The 25,152-nt window shown below is 36.7% G+C and overlaps 1 protein-coding gene across 1 annotated transcript in view; it reads right to left on the reverse strand.

The window, feature by feature from the left end:
- Window positions 1-24,928, reverse strand: part of LOC132095473 (SEC14 domain and spectrin repeat-containing protein 1-like) — a 38,074-nt gene extending 13,146 nt beyond the window's left edge. The window contains exons 1-10 of the mRNA XM_059500513.1: window positions 24,791-24,928; window positions 22,667-22,730; window positions 21,471-21,556; window positions 20,362-20,470; window positions 18,845-18,935; window positions 17,181-17,294; window positions 5,354-5,467; window positions 3,711-3,805; window positions 3,431-3,486; window positions 1,821-2,041 (exon numbers count right to left, since the gene is read on the reverse strand). Of these exons, the coding sequence (XP_059356496.1) occupies window positions 1,821-2,041; window positions 3,431-3,486; window positions 3,711-3,805; window positions 5,354-5,467; window positions 17,181-17,294; window positions 18,845-18,935; window positions 20,362-20,470; window positions 21,471-21,525 (855 nt within the window). The 5' untranslated portion in view covers window positions 21,526-21,556; window positions 22,667-22,730; window positions 24,791-24,928. The remainder of the gene's footprint in view (window positions 1-1,820; window positions 2,042-3,430; window positions 3,487-3,710; window positions 3,806-5,353; window positions 5,468-17,180; window positions 17,295-18,844; window positions 18,936-20,361; window positions 20,471-21,470; window positions 21,557-22,666; window positions 22,731-24,790) is intronic.
- Between the last annotated feature and the right edge of the window lie 224 nt (window positions 24,929-25,152).

A 25,152-nucleotide genomic window follows, 5' to 3' on the forward strand; every position in this document is an offset into this window, starting at 1 on the left:
TTTGGTGGATCCCCCTCCTCCAGGGGCGGCGTTTTAGTATGGCAGACAGAGATATGTGCCGTGAAAAACTATCCAAAATTCATATCTCTATTATAATTCGTTATTATCATCACAGGGTTTTAGAAATATTTAACCAATGATAAGTATTTAAAGGAGCTTGTAAAACTTCGTAACGCCATTGGATCTTCAAGCTCTCGCGAAACCTCGTCACTTCACGCGCTTCCACTCAGATTGAGCGCCGCGCACAGCCTGGAGGAGACATATCTCCGCTTATCCACAAAGCAAGGGTAAACAAATAACTTTGAACAGTACAGCATTTCTTTACTCAAACACTATGTCTGTAAAGGCTATTATTTTTGTGTGTTTGAAGACTGGAGAAGTAGTTTTTTTGCCATCTAGCCAATATACTTTTGTACGTTTAAAATGTCCTGTGCATAAGTGCTTAATCGTTTATATCATGAGATTTTGGCCAAGTGTATTAAACAGCAAAAAATAAATAAATAAACGTTATATCCTAACCTGTAAAAGGTGATTATGGCATATAATGCTGCACTTGCCTCAGATGCAGACAAGACACAGATCTCCTCTTTCGCCAGCCAAAGACTTTGTTAACTCTATTTGAGCTTGTTTTTCATATAACCTGATGTTAATAGCAAGTGTCTTATACAACACCAACACTGACGACGCAGTGTTGTTTAATTATTGATTTGTTCCCCCTATTCTTTCTTTTTCCCCCTGTATTTTATTATAGAGTGCCATGAAACCATTTTAATTGTCAACACCCATCAGACATAATATTGTTTGTATTTAGTTGCTTAAACTCAACAAACTACGGAAAATAACTCTTATTAAAATACTCGTGAGTCAGCTTTATACGCACGAGCTTTGGATGTGACTGTGAGGGCACATAATGCCTTTGGAGCGCATGAGTACAAAATGGCTTAAAATTCTTAAAAAGGTGTGCAAATTATTATACATTTTTGTGACAATGCAACAACGACCTGATTAGTCAGTTGTGACAAGTGACAGTTCTGTCAGCTGTCCTGAAATGCGAGCGAGTCTTGTATCGCAGCGTGCAGGTCACTGATGCGCTGATTAAGCGCGCTCTGAGAGAGTTCATGGATTCAAACGACTGATTTAATCTTAGACTTTGTGTGGACTTATTTTATTATTCAAACCTACAAGCTATGTTGAATAAATAATTTTCCCTCATTCTAAGCTTGAAAGCTGCGAGATTCGTTAAAACCATGCGACACATAGTCCCCCTCATAGCCTTGCTCTCTACCAGTGATTCTCGAAGGTAATCGAATTCTCAGTGGGAATTTTGTTGGAGTGCATTTTGTAAGCCTTCCAAGAATACAGCACAGCACCGTTTGTGTAAGAATTATGTGACAAATCTTTTCTGCGGAAAGACTGTAAAGATTGAATGGTGCAAAGAACCACCAAAAATGGCTCTATTTGTGGACCAAGACTGCTGATTCACCAAAGTACTAAAACCCAGCCACAGTCTGAAATGATGCTGTGGAGAAAGATGTCTTTTTTAAACCTTACTGAAATTTAGACATACAAATAAAGCAAAATGGTGGACAGATGAAATTGAAACTCACACTACACCACATCATGTGGTGTTCATAAAAGGCAAAGATATCTCTTTGTACAACACAGTTTTGCTTCTTGGCTCAAACAAAGAAAACTGGAATGTCTGAAAGCTGAAAAGCACCAAAGGCAACCTAAAGACAGTTCTTCTACAACACAACCCGGCTATCTGAAAGTGATCCTTTTTTGGTTTACAATTCTTATATTCCCCCCCAGTGTTTTACCTGCATGACCTTGGTTTGGATTTCCTCTAGCTGGGAGCGTTTGCTGCGCTGTCGGCAAACTTCCTGATACTTTGTGTACTGTTCCCTCAGAGAGTCCAGGAGCTTCATCACCTGAGGCTGAGCCAGCAGCTCATCGTCCATGGGTGACCAGGCTGTGCCACCTCCTCCACCCTCAGAGCCATTGAAACGCCTCTGCTGCAGCTCCGAGAGCAACTCATGTCCTGCAAGAGAGGAAGAAAAACAACATTTAGGACAGAAATCAAGATTTAAGCCATTTGAAAACTGATTGAAGTAAACCGTCATTAAATGTTTCATAGGCAAAGTGTCAAACAGAAAGAAAATTAAGAATGCAAATGCGATGGCAAATTTTCCCATCTGTCAAGCAGTACAGATTGAATCGATGCAGTATGAATATATTAAGCCACTATGTCACCTAAATTAGACACAAACTGACATACTCAAATACAGAAGAAAGGAACAGAGGAAAAACTAATTTTGTACCACTGCTGAGTTTTTATTTGTGCCAATACTTAAATTATTCTAGCAAAGTTTAGGCAAAATACAGGATTCATTAAGAATGTGTTGCTTTTCATGAATATGAATCAAATTGGCCTTACAAATAAATAAGAATTTAATAGGCAAAGGTTTAGGCAAAACAGAAACAGAGGAACTGAATTAGCCAAAACAAGAACAAAATAGGCAAAAATTTAAGTATGTTTCATACATTTCAATAAACATTCAATAATGAATATTCACATTACAAAGTTCCAATATGTTCAAGTTAAATATGATCCTTTATTACACAGGTAATATTTGGCCAATTATATTTCATTTACAAATTTACCTTAACATTTGTTTACATTTATTTTATTTTTAAAAGTTAATTTACATCTACAAATGTGCATTAAACATTTGCATTCAAACAATGCAGGGGTGGCAGAAGAGTGCTGATTCATGTGAAAATAAATACATAAAAACTTTAACTTATATTTTTTGACATTTTAAAATACATTTATAATGAAACAATCAAGCATGTTTTTTCATACAGAAAAATAATAGAGCAATTGTAAATTGAATTGCCTTCTAAATTCACTTTAAAAACACAATTCAGCCTGCAATTTGAATTTTAAGGCATTTAAAAGGCATTCACAATTCAATGGTATTGGTGCACAAGCCTGTCTGTAATTATTTATTCAAAGCAGAGTCACTCACAGTGAACAGAAGTTCATTGGAGCCATTCTTTAGAGTAGGGCATGGTGTCAGAAACATACTGATCAGGGCAGAGTCAACACTTTACAAACCAGCTTCAGTTGCAAATTCAAAAGCTGTGAAATCGCTTAAGAGTGTTAAACAACACTAAAGCCAAGTTCTTAGCTCTACCCCACCAATAAAACTGAATGGAGTTACAGGCCAGCTGGAAAAACAGTTTCACTGTTGACATCACATGCTGGATAGAGCAATGCAGTTAAAATTCCCAAACCAAAATCTGCTTCTGCAACTAGATTTACAAATGAAACCAAATTATTACAGAAATAACTTAAGGCAGTTTTGCAATTTCAAAACACAGTCTACATGCATTACAAACACAGACAGCAAAGATCGACACTTACCAGTCTGTAGGACAGTTTCGGGATCAAATGAAGGCAGGATGTTGCTCTCTGAAGACCTGTGAGTGTAATGATGTGTTGTTTTTTGAGCTTGCGTCTATAAAATCATGACCATTTAATGAAACAAACATGTTGGTTTCTCTGGATATTTGATTGCTTTTTAAATGCACTAAACATTTTAATTACACATTTAAGAATGGCTAATAGCTAACAGAAAAACAGTGTCACTTGAAATTACATTCTTAATTAGGAGCTCATGCGTGGAGATAATGAGACAAATTACCTTTCCTTCTCTGCCTGGCTTCCTTTCTCATTTTCATTGATGACGGTAAGTTCATCCAGAAGGGAAGTGGATTCCTTCGTGAATTTTTCAAAAACCTAGATGAACGTCAAATGTAGTCAAATATCTCATGAAACATGAAACTACCTTTAATACCAAGTAGATGGCAGCAGATAATCAATCCTTTGCCATGTCCACTCCCTAGTTTTTGTTTGTTTGTTTTTTACAGGACTTGCTTTTGGATTTATTACAAAATGACTATGAAGTATAGCCAGAGCAGGAAGTCACAAAATTTAAAGTCTCATGTCATTTAGTCTCAGCCTCAGACGCCCACGAACCGTCGGCTAAAAGTCTGATGCATATGGGGCACAAGAGTGGAAACACTTCAGGAGTGTCGAAGTCGTCATTGGATTGGTTAAATTCTATAGGATTTCCGGTTGTGTGTGTCGTGTTCTTTAATGTTCCATCCTGGAAACAAAGAAGCTGCGGCACCAAACCCCCTCACGAAAGAAGAAAGCCGCCACGTTTACAACTTTGAGACGAGCGCTTATAAGGATCAACTAAACACTGGAGTTATGAAAGTAGGTGAAAGATTTAAAGTTCGCGTTATAGAATCTTAAAATACGTCCATTTCCACGCCCTGAAACGTAACGCTGAATGAAACGAACAGTGATTGGTTGCTTGACATGTCAGCTGAATGGCCTCATGGGCGGGCCTTGGCCAAGAAAGCTGCCATGGACAAATAAGTAAACAAATAAGCAGACACCAACAACCTAGAAGAGTTCGTTATTTAAATACTTAACTATTTAAATACTTCAATTAAGGTTAATATTAAATGGTATTATAATTAAATAATGCATTAAATATTTAGACATTTTTAAGAATTCAAAAACTACATTTTTCAAACATTGAAATGACTCATCAAAAAGTGCCCTGAGTTCTATATTTAAAAGTAGAAGTGGCTAAATATACTCAGTCAACAGGTGGGGGGTGGGGGGGTGCATATCATGTGTAAACTATATATATGTTGAAGCACTAAATTAATTAAAACTAAATAGAAATATAAACACCAGCAATAGAAAAGTCATTAAATATAAAAATACATGAAAAATAATTTATAGTGTTAACAAATGCTATAATAATAAACTATATGGTTTCAACTAAACAGCCATCATTAAGTAAATTCAAAATGCAAATAATAAGCCATGTTTTCCACACTTTTTTCAGTGTATGAACATAAGAATGTTTATGTTAATTTACTTAGTTAATTTATATTAACCAATACATCTCAATTTTAAAAAAAAAAAGAAAGAAAAGAAAACATTTTTGCTAAAGAATTTTTATTTAAAATCATGTCTGAACATATTGTGAATCATGGTTATGAATCAATTTGTTAAAAACATTTGAATCCCAGAAATAAACTGATTCACAGAAATGAACTAGTCTATAACACTGCCTTTAGAAAACTACAAAATGGCATGTTAAAATTACACCAATATTCACAGTGTTACTTCATTTTATTTTGCCTGCTATATCACATGAATATATCATATATACATTACCCAGTCTATTAACTAAAATAATCCTGAATCACTGTGGTCTACCAGTTAAGAGAGAAAATTTTAAATAAGGGATTTTGTTCTCACCAATCTTTTGTTGAGCCAGTCCAAATGATCATAAACCAGACTCCCACCGAATTCATCCGTAAGCTGGCAAGGCTCAATGTAACGTGTGAGTTTATTGGCAGAAACCAGAATCACCTGAAATGGAGAAAATTAACTCTCAGGTATGACTGAAAACCAAAGCTATTTCAACATCTGTGTACAGAATATTAATAGACCAGAAAGTAAAACCATCCTGACCCATTTTGGAAAAGAAATGGTAGTAACAGATGGCAAAGTACAGCATTCACTAATGTTACCAATTAAACAGGCATCTGTGCAAGTAATGTAGCATAATCTAAAACCACACAAGACCTTCTGCAGCAGAAATGTCATGCAAGGTTAATATCCATGAATAATTTATTTGATATTTGAAGACATATAGGACAAACACTGCAGGTGATGCAATCCTTCTGCTGGGTGAAAATCAAAAACTGTCACTTAGTGTCAGTCACCCAAAACTGTTAGCTTTACAAAATATATATGCACACACACACACATATATATACACACATTAGAAGGGTTTATACAGCCAAATATTTAATTATTATGAGCATAATAACAGGAGCGCAGATGGCACTAGGGACGGGGGGGACATGACCCCCCCAGATTCATAGTGACCCGATCCGTCCCCCTCATCGTCTCAATGAAAGGCTCTATTGGTAAACAGAGGATTAATCTGAGTTTCCGCTATGTACAGTAGCCTAAGTAGTGGCGACCCGGCCCGCTGCTCCTTAAACGTGTACTAAATGATTTTTGAAACACGCTTTTGACCGCAGTGTGTCTGACCGAGTCCCAAAACACACTTGTAGCCAATCAGCGGTAAGGGGCGTGTCTTGTCCTGATAGCGAGAAGAGAGCGCTCAATTTGACTGCACAGGATGCATACATTACATTTACATTTAGTCATTTAGCAGACGCTTTTATTCAAAATTAGCATATTAGCAGATCGACTACAGATTGAGAGAGATTGCAGATAAAAAAAAGAGGGTTTACAATCAGGCAAGAGGTAGGACCCACGTAAATATCGGAGCAGCTTTCCAGCGGTGGAGAGAAACTCACAGATTGGGAAGGGCTCGAATCGGACGCCAAGGTTTCTTTGTTTCTTTTTGATAGGTGAGTAACGTTGATTTTGCGTTGTTTCACACAACTTATCCATGTTGGCTTTTGTTTGAATTTGCTTGTGTGTCATCATTGCTTGTTTCCGCGATCGTCGTTGCCATGGTTGCGTATGTACCTGTGGGGTGAAGATTTCATAAAAGGGGCGAGGCACGGTGGCAGAGATAGCTCAACGCGCTGCAACTTCACAAAACGCGTTCAAATAGAAAAAGCACCAGCAAATTAAGTTACATCTTCATCAGTTTGACGGCACACATGCTGCAAATACTCGCAACACAACGAAATACAAAAACAAGCTGCAAATGCTAAAAAAAAATTTGAGAATTGATTACCATTTGTATAACCACAGTTGTATAAATACCATGGTTAAACTATGGTAAGAGTAGTAAATCCATGGTTAATTTGTGCATGATTACAGTAACCACTTTTTGTGTGCTTTTTTTATATAATAAATGCATTTATTAATTCATTCATTTCAATAGTAAAACCATAGGCTAAGTTTAGTTTTTGTAAGGTAAGTTGTAAAAGTAAGTTAGCCAGCTTACATAACCGTTCACAGTTACAGTAATTGTGTATTAAGTAAGCTTATTTAGGCTAATAATATCCACACACACAAAAAGCTAAGTAATCGTATGACCAGGATTGTTAAAATAAACAAAGATCTTTTCAGAGCAAACATTGATAAATTATGTCCCAGCCATATTTGTCACTTTACGGTTCCCTTAAATATTTCTGGTTTGGTCTGTGTTTTTGCAACACATTTCTTTATTTTTTTGTATTGTGAGTATTTGCAGTAAGTGTTGTCAAACTGATGAAGATGTTTTATTAATTTGCAGGTATTTTTGTCATTTGCAGCACATTTAGCTCTTTCGGCCACCGGAGCAGGTCCTGTTGAGGTATGGGTGTGTTTGTTTTGGTGTTAAAGATTCGGGTAAGGGCACACGCAGACTGAAGCACAATAATAATCTAACCATTACTCTGTACCCAACTTCTCACTACACGCTGTTCCTGTTGTCAAACACATGACAATGGTGCTGCCACTGACATTTATGTTCTCTGTGTGTGTATGTGCTATGACTCTTGACCCCGGGGTCCTACGAGGAGCTGGTAGCTGCCTCAATTGTGCCAGTAGCAGTAACCATAGTGATCATATACAGGTGCATCTCAAAAAATTTGAATGTCATGGAAATGTTCTTTATTTTTTGTAATTTAATTAAAAAAAGAAAACTTTCTTATATTTTAGATTCATTGCACACAGCGCCCTTCATTGATAGCGCCCTTCAGCTCCTCTGTATTGTTTGTCAGATGTTACTTATCTTCCTCTTCACAATACCCCATAGATTCTCTGTGAGGTTCAGGTCAGATGAGTTGGCTGGCCAATCAAGCACAGTAATATCATGTCAGCAAACCACTTGGAAGTGGTTTTGGCACTGTGGGCAGGGGCTAAAGTCCTGCTGGAAGAGCAGATGGAAGATGAAAGTGCTCCCAAAAATCTCCTGGTAGATGGCTGCATTGACCTTGAACTTGATAAAACATAATGGAGCAACACCAGCAGACATCATGGCTCCCCAAATCACCTCTGACTTTAGAAACTTCACATTGGGCTTTGGATTCTGTGCCTCTCCAGTCTTCCTCCAGACTCCAGACATTGATTTCCAAATTAAATGCTAAATTTACTTTCATCTGAAAAGAGGACTGTGGACCACTGAGCAACAGTCCAGTTCATTTTCTCCTTACCCCAGGTGAAATGCTTCTGATGTTTTTTTTTGGTTCAAGAGTTGCATGGTTCTAGGAATGTGACAGCTGTAGCTCTTTTCCTGAAGACGTCTGAGTGTAGTGACTCTTTATGCGCTGACCCTAGCTTCAGTCCACTCCTTGTGACACTCTTCCAAGTTCTTGAATCGGCTTTTCCTGATAATCTTCTCAAGGCTGTGGTCATCCCTGTTGCTTGTGCACTTTTCCTACCACACCTTTTCCTTTTAATCAACTGTCTATGAATATATTTTGATACAGCACTCTGTGAACAGCCAGTCCTTTCAGCAAGGACCTTCTGTGTCTTAACCTCCTTGTGGAGGGTGTTGATGATTGTCTTCTGGACAACTGTCAAGTCAATAGTCTTTCCCATAAGTGTGGTTGCATGTTCTGAACTAGCCCAGGAGGTACCCTGTATTTATACTCAAAACTAATCAAACCATTCAAGCTCAAAACAGAATATTAACATTTTTGAGATACAGAATTTTTTTATTTTCTTAAGCTGTAAGCCACCATCAGAATTTAAACAAAAAAAATATTGAAATATTTCAGTTTGTGTGCAATGAATCTAGAATATAAGAAAGTTTGCTTTTTTTAATTAAGTTACAAGACCTTTTCTATGATACTCAAATTTTTCGAGATGCAATTGTACTGTTGTCTATGAATGAGCTGGTGATTTTTCTGGACTGAATTTTTTTCTTTACTGCTGAGCAGCTTGTTCCCCCCAGTTAAAAAATCCCATCTGCGCCCCTGCATAATAAAGATTTTAATATACTTAAAAAAAAACACATGTAAAAAACATACTGGAATTATTGCTTTTAAAACATCACAAAAATTACTACTATTATTTTTATTATTATTATGTGTATGATGACAATAAATATGATAATATATAAGATATTATATTTAAATAAAATCATAATATTTTTTCTTATTATTACCATTCTTATTATTCCGATTTCAACTATTTGACAGCTTTCCTTAAACATAAAATATAGCATAAAGACTGTCTGCTGTCCCAATTAAGAAGCTTTACTATAACCATATCTAACAATTGATTATTTCTGTATAATTAGAATTGATGATAAATAGAATGCATATGACGTTGTTGTTGTTGTTGTTGTTATATTCCATATGATGACAAATAAACTAGATATTTGACTGTTTAAACAAAATACTACTGCATAAAAAAAATGGTGTTCAACACATTATTAATAAATTCTTTATAATGATGAATAACCTATACATCTATACCGTTTTGACTGCTTTACATAAACTAGTACAGTGTAGGAGACTGCAAAAACAGTTTACAGCTGCCAAGCAAGGTAACAACTTGGTGCATTAAGATGAGGAGGTAGGCTCACTAAATCAGAATTTAGAGGTGGAAGCTTATGTTATGCTTTAAATGCAAATGTTAATCATTACTATGTCTGTGCTATATGTGTGCATCTGAAAAATGAAGAGACCCCTCCGCCCTGCACTTTGGTGTGTGAACAGGAAGAGACAGACAGCACAGCTGTCTTTACAAATATGTTCAGCTGAGTCAACACATGGGACGGAGGGACAAGGCCTCGCTGCAAACAAATCCGGTCTGCGTTCCAGCATAGAGGAGAGAGGGAAAAATATTTTGGATTCATAATATCTGGGGTACATTACTCACAGGATGTCAGGGGTGTGGGACAGTTTGAGAAAAAAGCCTCTTCAAGTATGAGTCACAGTGAGGTTGGTTTCATGTCAGTTTCACAAATTCTCTCGAACAGTAAAAAAAGCCTTGTTTTGAGCTGTGAGTTTTCCATAGCAGATACTAAATGCAGTTTGAGCATAAAAGCTTTTGAACTGTATTTCGTCTTATCTCCTTCTGCCATGACATCAGTGCAAATCCACAGATGGAAGGCGTGCAGACAAAATAAAAAAGACTGAAAACTAAAGAAAAAAAATCCAACAACTTTCTTAAATGACTTAAAAAGGAAAGGAAAAGATCCCTCAAAAATAACGATGCTGCCACCACTCACATGCCAAATCTGTAAGCAGTTATTTTTTTCATCAAAATAAAAAGAAACAATAACTAAACAAACCAATAAAGCACCCTTAATAAGTCCACATTATTTCTTCAATATCTATTTGAAATCATCCATTAACTGTGTGATGAACAGAGTCCGTGATACTCTTTAACTCAAATCACAGTCATATTTTTCTTATCCGTTTTGTTATTTTTCAATAAAGGCATTAAAAGTTTAACAGCAGGTTTGGTGTCATTGACACCATTGATTCTTGCATATATTGTAACTAGACAAAGTGTGGGGAATAAGATTTAAGAGGAGAAAATTCTTAGTGAAATGATCACACAAAGTGGTCATTTGATTTCAGAAGACTTCTTGGGTCTTGACATCTGTGGTCAATCTGAACTAATATGTCAGAAAGAAAATATAATAACATAAATCACCATTTTCAATTTTGGGGTGTACTATGCCTTTTAAAAACCATCTGCTCACCAAACTTTTAATCTGTCTATTTAATCAAAGTAATGTGTGCTCTTTGAAATCCTCCTCACACACAGTGACCCTGAGTGCAGGGACGCAACAGCTTGGACGTGTGCCAGCGGTGCTTTCACATCTGCAAGGTTAGCTGGAGGAGATTAAACCCTGCGTCTGCTAAAGCTCTCCAATCAATACAGTCCCCTAAAGGAGCTTGCGTTCTGGTTACCTTTCAATTATATAATTTTTAAAAAGCACAAGCAAAAACAGATGAAGAAAAATGCTGCACTCTCAGGTGCATAAGACAGGAGTGGAATTCTTTTTTTTTAATCCTAAATTTTGGGGTCTGTAAGATTATTATTATTACATTATTAGTTCTTTCATTTCAGCAAGGACACATTAAATTGATCAAAAGTAAAGATATTTGTAATGTTCGAAAAAGTTACTGTTCAAATACATGCTGTTATTATTCATTTATTTCAAGAATTCTGCAAGAAAAAAAAAGTATCAGTTTTAACACACATACACACACATATATATATATATATATATATATAAAACATACAAATTGTTTTTAACAATATCCCGTGACACTGAAGACTGGACTAATGGATGACAATTCAGCTTTGCCATCACATTTTAAAATGCATTTAAATAGAAAAGGCAATCTTATATTGTAAAAATATATTACAATATTAGTATTTATACAGCATCAAATAACTGCAGCTTTGTTAATAACAAGAGACATCTTTGAAAACAAAAAACAAAAATCTTACTGACCCAAAACATTTCAACAGTAGTGTTTAGTTAAGTTGCTTCTAATGAGAAATAACACCAGAGTAATAATGCTAAGCTAAGCTAAAATAAAATATTTACTGAGCAGGGTAGATGATATAATGTGCATTGATGTATTACAGCAATAAAGCTTAAAATTAATTTTACACAAAAGCTTTAAATGAATCTAAACAAATGATCCCAAAAACTTTTTTTTAAGTTGTATTTACTCTCAATGGCTACAAATACAGTCATCAGCTAATGCAATGCGATTCAAAATGTCAAAACTGACCTTGTCAATAAATCAATGGGTTAAGATTTGGCTGGTTAGCAGGATCCACTAAGCCTCTGTGAGCAGATGTCTATAAGATGTCAAAACTGGCTGAAAAAGCAGCTTTTTGTCACTGAAAGCCTTGCTCTTTCAGCAAGCAACTTATGAATCAAAAATCTAAAATTCTCCCAGACAGCATATTCCAGGTATCACAGACCTCTTTGATATCACTCAATCACCATCAACTCCCTTTGTTTTAAAGGAAAGTGAATCTCAGCATCAGCATTTTGAACTCCTTAAAGGAAAGAAAAATCTGCAATAATAAGCATAAAAAATGTGTCCAGTAACAGATGGTCATATGGACCCTAAGTGGCAGTGAAAGAGGATCCACTTATTTAATAAGGCCTCTGGGTCTTTCCCTTCCCATATGCTCATTTATGCCTGGCCAAGCATCAGTGATGAAGAGGATTTTGGGCAGAATGATTAATGTGGAGCGTACGGTCCTTGTGCACCTCAGCGAGCGGCCGCATGTACAAAACCCCATTCAATATGGATCCTCAAGCAGGTCAAGAGTATGGTAATGACTGTTTTCACTAGTCTCCGTATTCAAGCCTCCACTTCCTAATGCTGATACACTGACCTCCATTCAGCCAAAACTGTGCCATCTGTTAGCTGTAGGCTGCTAGAGGGGCCTGCGGGCCCAGATCACAGCACAAACAACACAATGACCCCAACAAACATACACATACAGAGGTTTCTATTTAGGAGACAGTGGTTCAACTGTCCTACAAAACACGTCATCCAGCTCTTGGCAGGATCTGTGTGATGGTTTCCAGGCAACATGGCATTATTGGTTCATGCCCAGTGAGGGCATAGAGCAAGACAGCCTGACAAATGAGTGTGCGGTTCAAGGCCAGGTCTCATCAGTGTACATACTATGCACATCTGCACGATCATGTTACGGTTACATTCACATACAGCCCCACTGTCTGCTCCTAAAGGGCATGCCGGAGGGCTACCCATTCAACACAAACACCACAGACTACCAACTTCACCCGTTGTCTTCATGGCCAAGTTTCTAGAAAAATTTATGATATTACAGGAGAGTTAATGAAATATTATCTATTAAATTTATCTATGATGTCTATTAAAGTGATCCTCATCAAACCAACCCATTTGAAACAGTCCCTTATATAGTGATTTAATTTACACTTACTACATAAATGTACTACTCTTTAGGGATGCACCAATAAAAATTTAACTAAATACATGCATAAAAAATACCAATACTATTAAGACCATTTTGAAAAACCTAAGCAGGCATTTTTATTGTAAGTAATAATAATAATAATAATAATAAATGTTAATTATTGTACTATATATTCATATAAATTAGGGATGGGCGTTTTCCGCAAATATCACATTCGAATATTTGAGCTCACAAAAAACAAATATTGGAATATTCGTTTATTTAAATTAAGTTTAATGAGACAGACGTTATTTTTCAGCAACATTTATTGTTTCCGTCATTTTGAACAAGCTTACACACAATAAGCTTGAACATCACACATCGTGTTTTGTAGCTGAAAACCTTTAACAATGCGTGCAAACAAACAAAAGTACAGATTAAAAAAAAAAAAAAAAAAAGTGAAAAAAGAAAAAACGTAAAGCAGCTTGCAGCAATTAGGCTATTGTAGAACATAGCCTACACTTAACTTTGAAACTTTTAAACTGTCAGCAAATCTTTTTTGCTTTTTTTCTGTTGTTTTACATGTTCTTGTTAAGAAACACAGGCATGTAAACATGATCGGGGAAAAGTCGGCTCCTTAGTCTGTTAACAATAAGGCCGGCTGCGGAGAAAACGCGCTCTGACGGCACAGACGTTGGCAGGACTCACAAATAACGGTGTGCTAAGCGAAGGAGTTTTGTGAAGCGCTTCGCATTTTCATTTCACCACTGAATGGGATCCTCATCTGGTGGAATACATGGCTCCAGCAAGAACTGTTCCCACTCGTCTCGGCTGGACTCTCTGTAATCATCACTGAAGAACTGGCTCAGACTTTTCCGACGAGTGGGCATTGCATCCTCTTCATCGTTGGTGACGGCGGCTGCTTCTGCAACACTCGCATCAAGGAAAATTTTCTGATAATTTTTTTTCTTACTTCTCTCATGTTTTCATCGAGAAACCTGAGTTGTTTGTGCAGAGGGTCTAGGGTGGACGCGAGAAGAGGAGATTTCACTGCATTCTCCAAGTTAGCGGTGTTTATTCGTTGCTTGAGAGATGCCGCAACAATGTTCTTGAATTTGGTCACTTTCTGTGATTCTCCACGGCATATTTGAAGTATTGTAGAAGACCGCAGTTCTTAGGGGCCGTTCACATATCGCGTCTTTTGCGCGCTCAAGTTCGTTATTTCCAATGTAGGCGCGCGGTATACATGCTCATAATGGAAGCGACGCGTGCGACACGCCCGTTTTTTTTCAGGCGCGTCCGCACCGCATCGAGTTAAAAACATCAACATTTCAGAATGCCGCAAGCACACCGCAGGTCATGTGATAAGAACTAAACATTCAGCTTCATCCTTTCCCTTAACAAAGTTGAAAGCTCAGCCAAGATGAAGGAACAGCTGATCACAGCTGTATATGGATTGCCATTTTGAAATAGATTTAGTAGCCAGCCACTGAAAGCGTTTTTTTGTGCTGCAAATCCATTTATCCTTTGCTGAAATTTCCGTGTCTTCATGGAGAGAGCGCGTCATTGTTGCTTAGCAACGGCAGATGCCTCAGGAGCACTTCTGCCAGAGCACTTGGGAAAGGAGAAAGCGGCGCGCCTAGCGTTTTCCACGCGTTTTTAGGCGCGATATGTGAACGGCCCCTTATTCATTCATTAATAATGTTTTGCTTGCATACATCTTCAAATATGCCGTGGAGAATCACAGAAAGTGACCAAATAAGGTTTTATTGTGAACTTTTTTTTTTTGCGAAATTCGAATATCATTTTTATTTATCGAATAATTAGAGCAGAACGAATATTCGAATGTTCGACTATCCGTGAACACCCCTAATATAAATATATGTAAAATAGAGAAAAAAAGAAAACATTTTAGTTTAAGTAACTAATAGCTTCTTAACCTTGTGCCCATCTTATTCGAAAAAAAAAAAAAAAAAAGTTTCAAGTACCAAAAGCAGCCCATATTAAATCTATAAGTTATTTTTAACAGAAATATATATTTACGCGATTGTCCCATAAAGCTAAGGGACAATTATTTTATCATATTCCTAAGGATCCCCTATAGACAACTAAAATGGTTCACTGCAATAAAACCTGCGAAACAACACAAAATTTAGGACTTCTTGACATGAAATGAAATTAAATAAACATAATATTGTAAATAGCCCGTACAGATCACCGAGTACAGTAGACATCATAAATTTTATAATAGTATAGCTATAGCACTGTGAGTACAGTAGCTGTCTATTTATAATGACAGCTAGAGTCGATTACGTTAGCTAACAACACAGTTGACATAGCCTTTCAATGACGACATAGCAGGTTTATTCATCAAAGATTCGATTGCGTCCATTTGTGCCCCTCCAGGCTTTTGTAGGCTTTTAGTCTCCAGGGTAGGATGAGGGAAAGTTGATGAGGTACTTGGATCAGAATACTGCAGGTCAGGAAACCTATCCGTTCCTTTATTGATATGTACGTTAAAAGCACCCCGAGGGCATTATAGGGATCGATTATGTTTAATCTATTATGTTTTGCTATGTACAGTAGGGCTGTCAAAATTGCTCAAAAATGACGTTCGAATATTCCCTCTAAAAAATACACGAATATTCGAACATCTGGTGGCGCATGTTGTCAATGACGCGCATTACGTCAATAACAGGCAAAAATAATACAAAGAGACATAACTACTTGTATAGATAGCCTATTTAAGTTTAAAAATATATGACAACGTATTACCTACACAAAAACAAGGAAATCAACTAATGGCCAAGACTGCAGACCTCACGCTCTCTCACCCTCACGTTCTCTGCGCATAATGGTTTAAATGAACAAACAAATTTTTGTGCAAGCAATTTAAGGTCGCGACTGTTGTCCCAAATATAGCAGGCTTCATTCAGTGATTGAAACAAATATTATTAATATTTATTGAAGTTTTACAGCATATAGAACTGACATTGAATGCTCCGAGCGAGCTGTGCTGTGGTAAACATGGAACTTTTCCTTGACATGAAACGATAAATAATCAAACCTCGGATCCATTGCTTGACAGAACTCCCCGAAGCGTGCCACATCCGCGATACTGATCGGTCTCATGTCCTTAAAAATGAACGAAATAATTTTATCCGTTATGGCCTCTTGTCGTGTTGCAGATAAAGAGCTTGTGGCGGGCGATGCAAAGTAACGTTAAGTGTCAAGACGTGACTGTTTAGCTGGAGTTCCACACATTATGCCATGCTCATTTGGGTGCACATTTTTGAGATGTGACCTCATGTTGCTAGTTGTCGAATGGTATGCTAACTGTATCTTAAATAGCTTGCATACAACAATCTCGCGGGTCAACAATTTTACCTCATTTTCATTGCACTTGCTGGCATCCTCCATGAAGACGCGTCAACTTTCAGCAGTGATGCTGTGCCAGACAGTGCGACTCCTGTGAGGCTGTGACCTGTCCCTGAACCCTCAGGCGTGCTAGCACGCCCACTCGCAAAGCAGACAACCACGCCTCTACTACCGCGGGCCTTTTTTTCCACATTTTTTTTTTATTCGAATATTAATTTTCACATTCGAAATTCGTTTTTTTAAACTATTCGAATACATATTCGAATTTAGAATATTCGTTGACAGCCCTAATGTACAGGTCTATATCTTTTGGATCAAAGTGCCCAGTAAACTCTGTTGCCTTGAAACTCATGCTGGAGACAACTAAAAGAGGAAATAAATTTGAATGTACAAAAACAAAAAAGAAAATGTGTAATTAAATAATTGAGTGCTGAAATTGCTAAAATGTGAAAATTCCAACAATAACGTCAGCATGTTCAAACTTGGAAGTGGATCCTGTTTATTTTGTGGCATTTTCCTCACAACTTTAATGTTTAACTTAGAGATTATTTAAAGGTACTATTTCCTGTACACCTGTTTTGGACAATATGTATTGTGAGGTCAATGTACAAATAAAACTGTTGGACAGTGTCTGTATACATTTGGGGTTCCAACCTCCAACCAATGAGGCCACAAGATCTCACTCAACATGCCACTGCAACCAGTCATAAAATTATAAGTTTTTAGAGGAAAGTTACATTTTTATGTTTGATCACAAAGTACGTGTGTACTTGTACCAAATTCCTAATGTCAAACACGGATAAGTCAAGGTGTAGCTCTTTGTCCGTCCAAAACAATACACCTCTAGTACACTAACCTCAAAGCCAAGCCTGTCCTTCTCCTTCCAGAAGCAGAAATGGGTCACTTTTTTGTCCCAGAATTCATCAGGTTTCACCACACAGACAAGAGAGACCTCAGCTGGGATCACATTCTAAGAAAGAGAAGAAAAAAAACAAAAACAATCACAGTTCACACTCAGAGGAGCATTATTTTTTTATTAACAATAGTGATGAATCAATGAATCAATGTATCATTGATATACAGATATAAAAGGGGATAAATGTAACAAACCTTTCAGTTTGAGTTTACTCAACATAAGGTAAAATCCACTGATGAACTCTACTGAACCTGAACCTCCTGCTCTGAAGGACAAATTCTCATAATTTAGGTAATTCTTGTGCCTTAAGCTAACAAATGGTGAAAATGCTTAGAGATAGAAGTACTGCATTCTATTTTTAAATCACATCTGTAAGGTCTGTTGAAATGAAGTTATCTGCACACAGTAAACGTACAACACACTCAACTGAAAACTGCATGTCATGCAGGGGACACGTCTAGCAGAGAACGGAGTGAGGCTTTGCGATCTCCACCACCAGTAGTCCAAGCTAAATTACACAAATCCACTTCAACATGTTGAACGATTCAGGAGCTTTCTTTGGCAAATCAATATCGCAATTTATGATAAAATTCTACATTCTACATTCTATTCAAAGTGGATTTTTGTTTTTGTTCATCAAACATTGTTTTTCTTCAGAAATATATTCAATAAATTCAATAGTGACTTTAAAGTTTGCAATACAATAAAACATAATGAATAATATTTTTTATCCTAAGCCTGAAGCTAATGCATTGCCCAGAGTATCGCCATGTTTGTGCAACGTCATACACACATCTCCAAGTTTAGCTTCAAGCAGCATTCAATTGTGTTCCTCTAATCTTTGGGATTCGAAAATCTGACTTGGATACAGTAGAGGATCTGGACCATTAAAAAAAATTATAAAATTGCAACGATTAATACTATCTCCCCTTTCAATTAAAAGAGCCAACCACCTGTTTTTCACATCAAAACATGAGTCTTAGCTGGCACATCCTGAAGAAAGCCTTTTAGCACAATTTCTGCTAAATTTATAATACCACTGTCGCCAACACTTTATTGCTATTGCCTAGAAAATAGCTGTCCAGAAGCACTGCCAAGATGGCCACTTTGTGACTGGACTCACATTTTGGGACTTTGTTGGAACATAGAATAAGTCATGATGTAAAATAAAAGCCTAAGTTTACAGCAGCAATTCAGTGGTGTGTCTCATAAACGGAAAAATAACAGAACAGAACAAGCATCCATTCTGTTCAACAAAGATCAGTCAACGATTTCCAACAACACAATGCCCTCACAAAACCAGGGAAGGCCGCCAACACACATAACCGCATGGGCTTCTCATAATAGCACTGAAATCTCATTATTTACAGGTATTGCTTCAGAAGTGACTTGTGATTAGTGATTAGAGCGGAGTTAAGCACTCATTAATAATCACCACAAATATTAAATGGGGTTCATTAGTGGAGAAGAAAAAAAGAAAAGAAAAGAAAACAAGAAGCAGATGTCAAAGAAACAAGAACATACGTTTCAAATAAACTACTTCTCCCTTGCCGTTTTCCACCAAACAAAAACAAAACACAAAAGCCAAAAATCTATTTTCCTACCTGCAACATCAGAACAACAGTCTTCACTATATTCCACTGAGACTTCCTACCGTCGACGATGACCGTGAAACCGCGAGCTTTGCACTTCTCGCTGCAGAGATGCAACAAAAAACATGACATTTTATTTGGTTACATAAATACATGTAGTCAGTCCACATACAATGAATAAATTACAATGACTCAACTGTGGCTGTGTTGTTAGACTCATTTGCTTGTTCTGTGGTGGCATTTTAAAAATGAATAAACTGAGTTTGTGTGAGTCACAAATTCCAAAAAACATGAATTCAATCATACACTTACTATTTTGGTTTGTAAAAACTTTTTAGGGTTGAACAACACTTTTTTTTCATTCTTTGAGGGAAGAGAACAGCTAACTCACCCTGTAAAATGCCTCTAAAAATGTCACCAGAAAGTAATTTGGAGAAGGTCACTATAAAAGCATTGAAAAACAAAAGGGAGTACAGAAGCAGTGACTGTGTTACTGCCAGCGGTCATGTGAGGCTTGACTGTCAGACTTTAACTTTAACTTCTATATTAGATCAGATTAAAGCAATAGGTATCGTGTTAGATTGATTTTTACCATGGCTAATGTATGAAGCACATGCTAAGTACCTAAACTAATTTTTTTAAATGTAAAAAATTTAAGATGTACAATACATTGCTACTACATTTGTTATTAACTAATATTAGACTTTGTTTAATTATACTAATAAATAATAATGAATGTTTAATTGTACACACGTATGTCCCAATTTTTACTATACTATTTTTATATCAAATAATGCTCAGCTTTAAAAACACTAATAATCAAAAGCAAAATTTATATCCATCTCTAATATCCATTTTCATACTACATACAGTATACTATAAATTTGATTTTAAAAAAAATGCAATGACTGGTTTGAAATCTTAGTCTTTAAATGTTTTGAACTATAGTAAATAAATGGCAATTCACAAAGTGATGAAGAAACATCTGACTTTTTGACTTTCATGGTTTGAATTTAATTATTTCTGCCAACTTATTTTAACAAACTGCAGCAACAGCAAAAATCTATAAATACATTAATCAACCCCAAGAATTATAATAAAATTATTCTTTATGTAACCTGTGGCTCCAAAACAACACGGAAACTTAGTATGAATACAAAATGTTCATAATTATCCTTCCAGTGGTTTAGGACATGCTTCATCCAATCAGAATTCATTTCATATAAAAAGCAATACAGTAACAAGAAACATACAGCAATATCTTTCCAGAGCCTTAGAACCTGAAAGACCTTCAAAGGTCTGGAGAAAACAATAAAAGCATTTTTCTGAAGTAACCACACTCTGACTATGAATTATGGCCACTTTCCATTCCATGTGTGAATACCGTAACAGTGTGCATTATAATTACAGTGATCAGACTAATGCTCCATTTCTGCCCTCAATGCTTTGACAGCTGCTTGCTTGATATACAGTCTTTGCAATGGAGTAATACATTCATTTCAAGAAAGGTTTTCAAAGCTGTGTTTTACCTGGGAATACCCAGTAGGTAATCGAGGGTGGCACTGAGCTCCTCCATGCTGGTCTGTTCAGTGCACAGTGGGATGGTCAGGATCAAACCACTGCGCCTGTCCTTGCCTCCTGGAAAAACAAACAGACCCGAGTCAGGAAATATGCAGAAAATCCAGTCAAATATGATGTACAAATGGAAAAAGAGTGTCAGAGTGTGAGGCTTTAAGGAAAAGACTGACAAAAAGGAAAAGACTTGACAAAAACATTACTGAAGTAGAACAAAAAGCTATTTCAGAAGTAGAGACTCGTGACACTGCAACCTACAATTAATTCACAGTATGCTGAGCTGACTATGGGAACATGCGGCATCTCAAGGACACAGAGCATGAAATGCTTTCCTAGAAGCTTTCATTATCCAATTTAGTGCAAAAATAAATACTGTTGAAGCACAGTGCATGTCAACAAAATGACAGAAAATCAAATAACTTCTCATAGTCCATTTCGCCAATGTTCTTGTTGACATGTAAGTGGCATTCAGTAGACTTTTTTCGAAGCAAGAACCATGTTTACACAAAAATACCCTGATAATACTGAATTTTGGAAGGCATATAAAATAAGATACAGAACATACAAGTGAAAGTCATTTTTCCAAAGGTGGTATGACTGTCCAAAATGAGGTCTGAGGGACTTTACATGTTGAGCCACTGGGGTAGTTGTCATGTAGTTATAGTTGACTATAACTTTGTTATAATTTTAGTTATCCTTGGTATGAATTTTGGAGTCCAGCTTGCATTCATAATCAAATAAAAATACTTCCAATTATTTGCCCCCCAAAAATGCCTTGCTAACACTCTCTGAAACAAATGTGTAAAGCAAACAGCTGCCTGAGACGCAGTCCATCACAGCAAACAAGAAAGCAAGTGAAGGGTTTCAAATCATCACTTAGCACGGTGCGTTTTATCGGAGAGCAGCTTATTTCTGGCTCACCGCTATAGTCACATATAATCATGAAATGCGAATAGAGTATTCACATCACGGACTACACTGGAGAGGAGGGAGGCCTGCAGCAAACATATTCTGTAACGCTATGAGACACCATCACAAAATACTTTGTATTACTGGAATTTACCTGACAGGAAGGCCAGCTTCTTCTTCAGCATAGGCAGCATTTTGGAGGCCTCCATCTTGGAATGCGACTATTCTCTACTTATGCAGCTGCAAGAAGTTGACAACATAGTATCGTGTTAAGAACACATAGAGCAATGGATTCTCCCCAAAATTTTACATTCTTTTGTGTGCAGCAGAAAATTTATTCATAGAGGGTTGGAACAACTTGAGAATTTTTATCTTTGGCTGAATTATTTATCCCTTTACGATTCGGTTGAGACATGTGATCATTTAGGGGGGAAATACCTGCATTTTCATGATTCTATCCCCAAAATGTCCAACACTGAATAAAATATTACATAATAATTCAATAGATACTCTCCAGGCAGATGTAACATGCAGTTCTTTGGCAGATTTTAAACACAAAATCTGCTTTTATGTAAATTAAAGGAATAGTTTACCCTAAAATATGGACCACTGATGATAACACTATAACAAAAACCTAAAATACAACAGCTTTGCATGAGGAACCAACCAACCAAACCTGAAGTCGTTATTCACAGGACCTCAGACCTTTTGTGACTGGTCATGATTTACTCAACCTCATCCTGTTTCAGGCCTTTATCACTTACTTTCTTCTGCAGAACACAAAAGCAATTTTGAAGATTGTCGGCAACCAGACAGTTTTAGTCAATAAAATGAAAGCCAACAATAACCAAAACAGATTATTATACACAAATCTTAAAATATCTTATTTTATGTTCTACAGAACAAAGTCATGCTGGTTTGGAACAACATGAAGGTGAGGAAAGAAAGATGACTTAAGAAGATAGCTTCTGAATTCTTCAATATTTCCTCCATTATTTCAATTTGAAAAAAAAAATAGTGAGTAACTAATGGCAGAACTTCCACTGAGTGCACTATTCCTTTAATGCCAAGTCATACACTAAATTCTTCTTATTATAAATTCCTCATAATAAACACTCAAGCACAATTTTAAACAAAAGAAGCCTCCAAAAAAAAAAAAAACCTTAACAGAGCAACATTCACCATGCCAGAAATACCAGAATGATACAAAAACCGACAAACTGGCAAAACAAACTGAAAACTAGGTTAAATCACTAGAATTAGGCAACACGGTTCACAGCATGATCCAGCTACATAAAGTCCTCAAACGCAGGCTGATCTAGATTTCTGAAAGCTGACAGTCTCACTCACCTTCAACGGTGATGCAGCACATCAAGTACATTCCATCTCAAGCGATTCCCTCCTGGTCCATGATCTGCAAAGAGGCAGAAAGATGCAGGAGGAGAAAGGGAAAAACAGGATGTGTGGAAGAGTTACAGATAGTGAGAGAGAATGAAAAAGAAAAATCTACTTTAAGACCTTCTTAGGTGATTTGTATTTTGGCATCCAGCTTAAAGCAATCACAGTTTGACCAATCTGAATACATCAGAATTAATTTGAGTGGTAAAAAACTCTTCATATACTGCTGAGAATGGAAGTGGTAATAAACGCATCCAATAATCAACCAGCAACTATCAATTGCTAGTAAAAGTCATACCAACTAAACGTCCATCATAAAAAAAATTTAAAAAAAGATTATCAGCAACCTCTTTAAATGGCAATAGAAGATTTAGGCAGGATTGCAAAGGAAACATGGATTGGCAAACTCATTTTAACATAAGCTGATGCACGGAAAAGTGCCACATCATTTAGAAAAGGACAGCTCAGCAGCGATTACAAGGTTTGCTGATGTGTCTGCAAGCCAGAAATGAGTGCTAGCAAAAAAAAGGGCCTTTGGACCTTTAGAGGTATTACATTGCACTTCTGCACAAAGAACCATGCAATTCACTGGCCAAACCCAATGCAAATGCCTGCCAAAGCCCATGTTTGTGCAAATCTCTCCAAATGGTTCTAGGACATAATAATCATTCTGACTGTCTGAAAAAAAAACTGATTTCAACAACAACTTTATCTTTAATATGCAAGAGGTGGTATATTTTGTATTTACAATGAATTAACTGAGTTACTGTAACACTAAAAGACTAAAAAATAATTCAATCCAAAAGAGAAAGCACAAACATTATGACTTATAGGTCCATTTAGGATTGTGAAAGGTTTTTATGAAAACTTTCTCTCAGATTGTCATTGCCAGAATATATCTGGAAGTTTCTCTATTAAGTTTTTTTTTCTTTAATGTGAAGCAAATGGAAAAAGACATCACAAAAACCATCTTAATGGATGAATACTTTAACTTAAAAGGGACTGACATTTTCTTTGCATTATGATTATGATAGTTAAGCAAATTGGCATGAAAATGTTTTTGAAATTGTAAAATGAAATTGTATTTCACAACAAAACCACTGGTACATTTCATTGCATTGTCAATTTCATGACGAATATGCTCATTTACCCATCAAAATTCACAATGCATTTTACATTCTATCTCATTACTTTAATATTCAGTCACACAATTCTCTTTAATGTAAGTTCTGTAATAGTCAATTATAGTGCTGCATTCAGTACAACCAATAATATGATGCAATGCTTTAATCTAGATAAGCATAAATGAAAAGGTTTTTTTTTTTTTTTTTAAACAAAGCTTACACTTTCGAAATTTAATTATTTTAATTAAATGAAAAGATAGGACTTGGACATGTTCTTGACAGCTCTTATGAGATACACTCTACAGTGCACGTCATTGCAGCTCTATAAACATACACTTGGGCAGTTTAAGCATTAACATTCATACTGTGGTCTTTGGGACTCATTTCTGATCACATAAAGACAACAGTTGGCTAGTCCTGGGAATCAGTGTCTGGCCTCAAACCAACAGCTGGCTGAGAGTTACAGGAACGAGTCGCTCGTGCTCTGGTGCTCAGGCGCGAGACAAAGACGGGAGCCACCTATATGGCCTACAAATTATTATGATTACAGGTCATCTGCGCAGTGAAACAATCCCTCTACTAACGACAACTTACAAGGCTGGGGTGTCATGGGGAAATGCATACTTAAATGCAGTTTGGCACTCATTTCACATTAGCATGAACCATATTTTCTGGCAGCGTGCTTGGCTGCTGGCACGCGCAAGTCGCAGATCTGCATGGAATGACCTATATTTCATACTATGGAGGTTAATGCATGACTAAGATGAATGCGGTGCGTTTTGGGGTTGAATATAAGGACAATACCTGACTAAGTTACCTTAGATGAAGGTCGATAATAACGCTGTGATTGTTAGCCCCGCTAAAGACGCGGATGCATGATCAATGTGCTTTCGCTCAGAACCTCACAAGCATCCTTAATCACATTCATGGATTATAAGAAAGATTAAATTACCTTTCTCCGTATTGAGCCCCGGAGTCGATCTACGTTATTGATAATCGCCTTCGATACCGAGAAGAGACTCGGCGTAGAATTTTGTTAAAAAGGGGTTGGTTCTGTTCATATAGCCCCTCCCACATGACGGCGCAAGGCGTGTCTCGCGCTGTAATGGGCGGGTCTTGAGCGTCTTTAAACACACAGTGCATTTTATAAATAAATGAAATTAATATTTGTACGGTGACTGACAGGAAGCTGACATCAAATGGACCATGCAAAAACGAACAGTAAGTGAACATGACTTTGAAGTGAACACGAACACTAAGTGAATTTCTGGTTCTTGAAGTGTAGCAGTTAGTAAGTTAGATTTTGGTATCCTA

The sequence above is a fragment of the Carassius carassius genome, chromosome 19, assembly GCF_963082965.1.
Source record: "Carassius carassius chromosome 19, fCarCar2.1, whole genome shotgun sequence".
Lineage (NCBI taxonomy): Eukaryota > Metazoa > Chordata > Actinopteri > Cypriniformes > Cyprinidae > Carassius > Carassius carassius.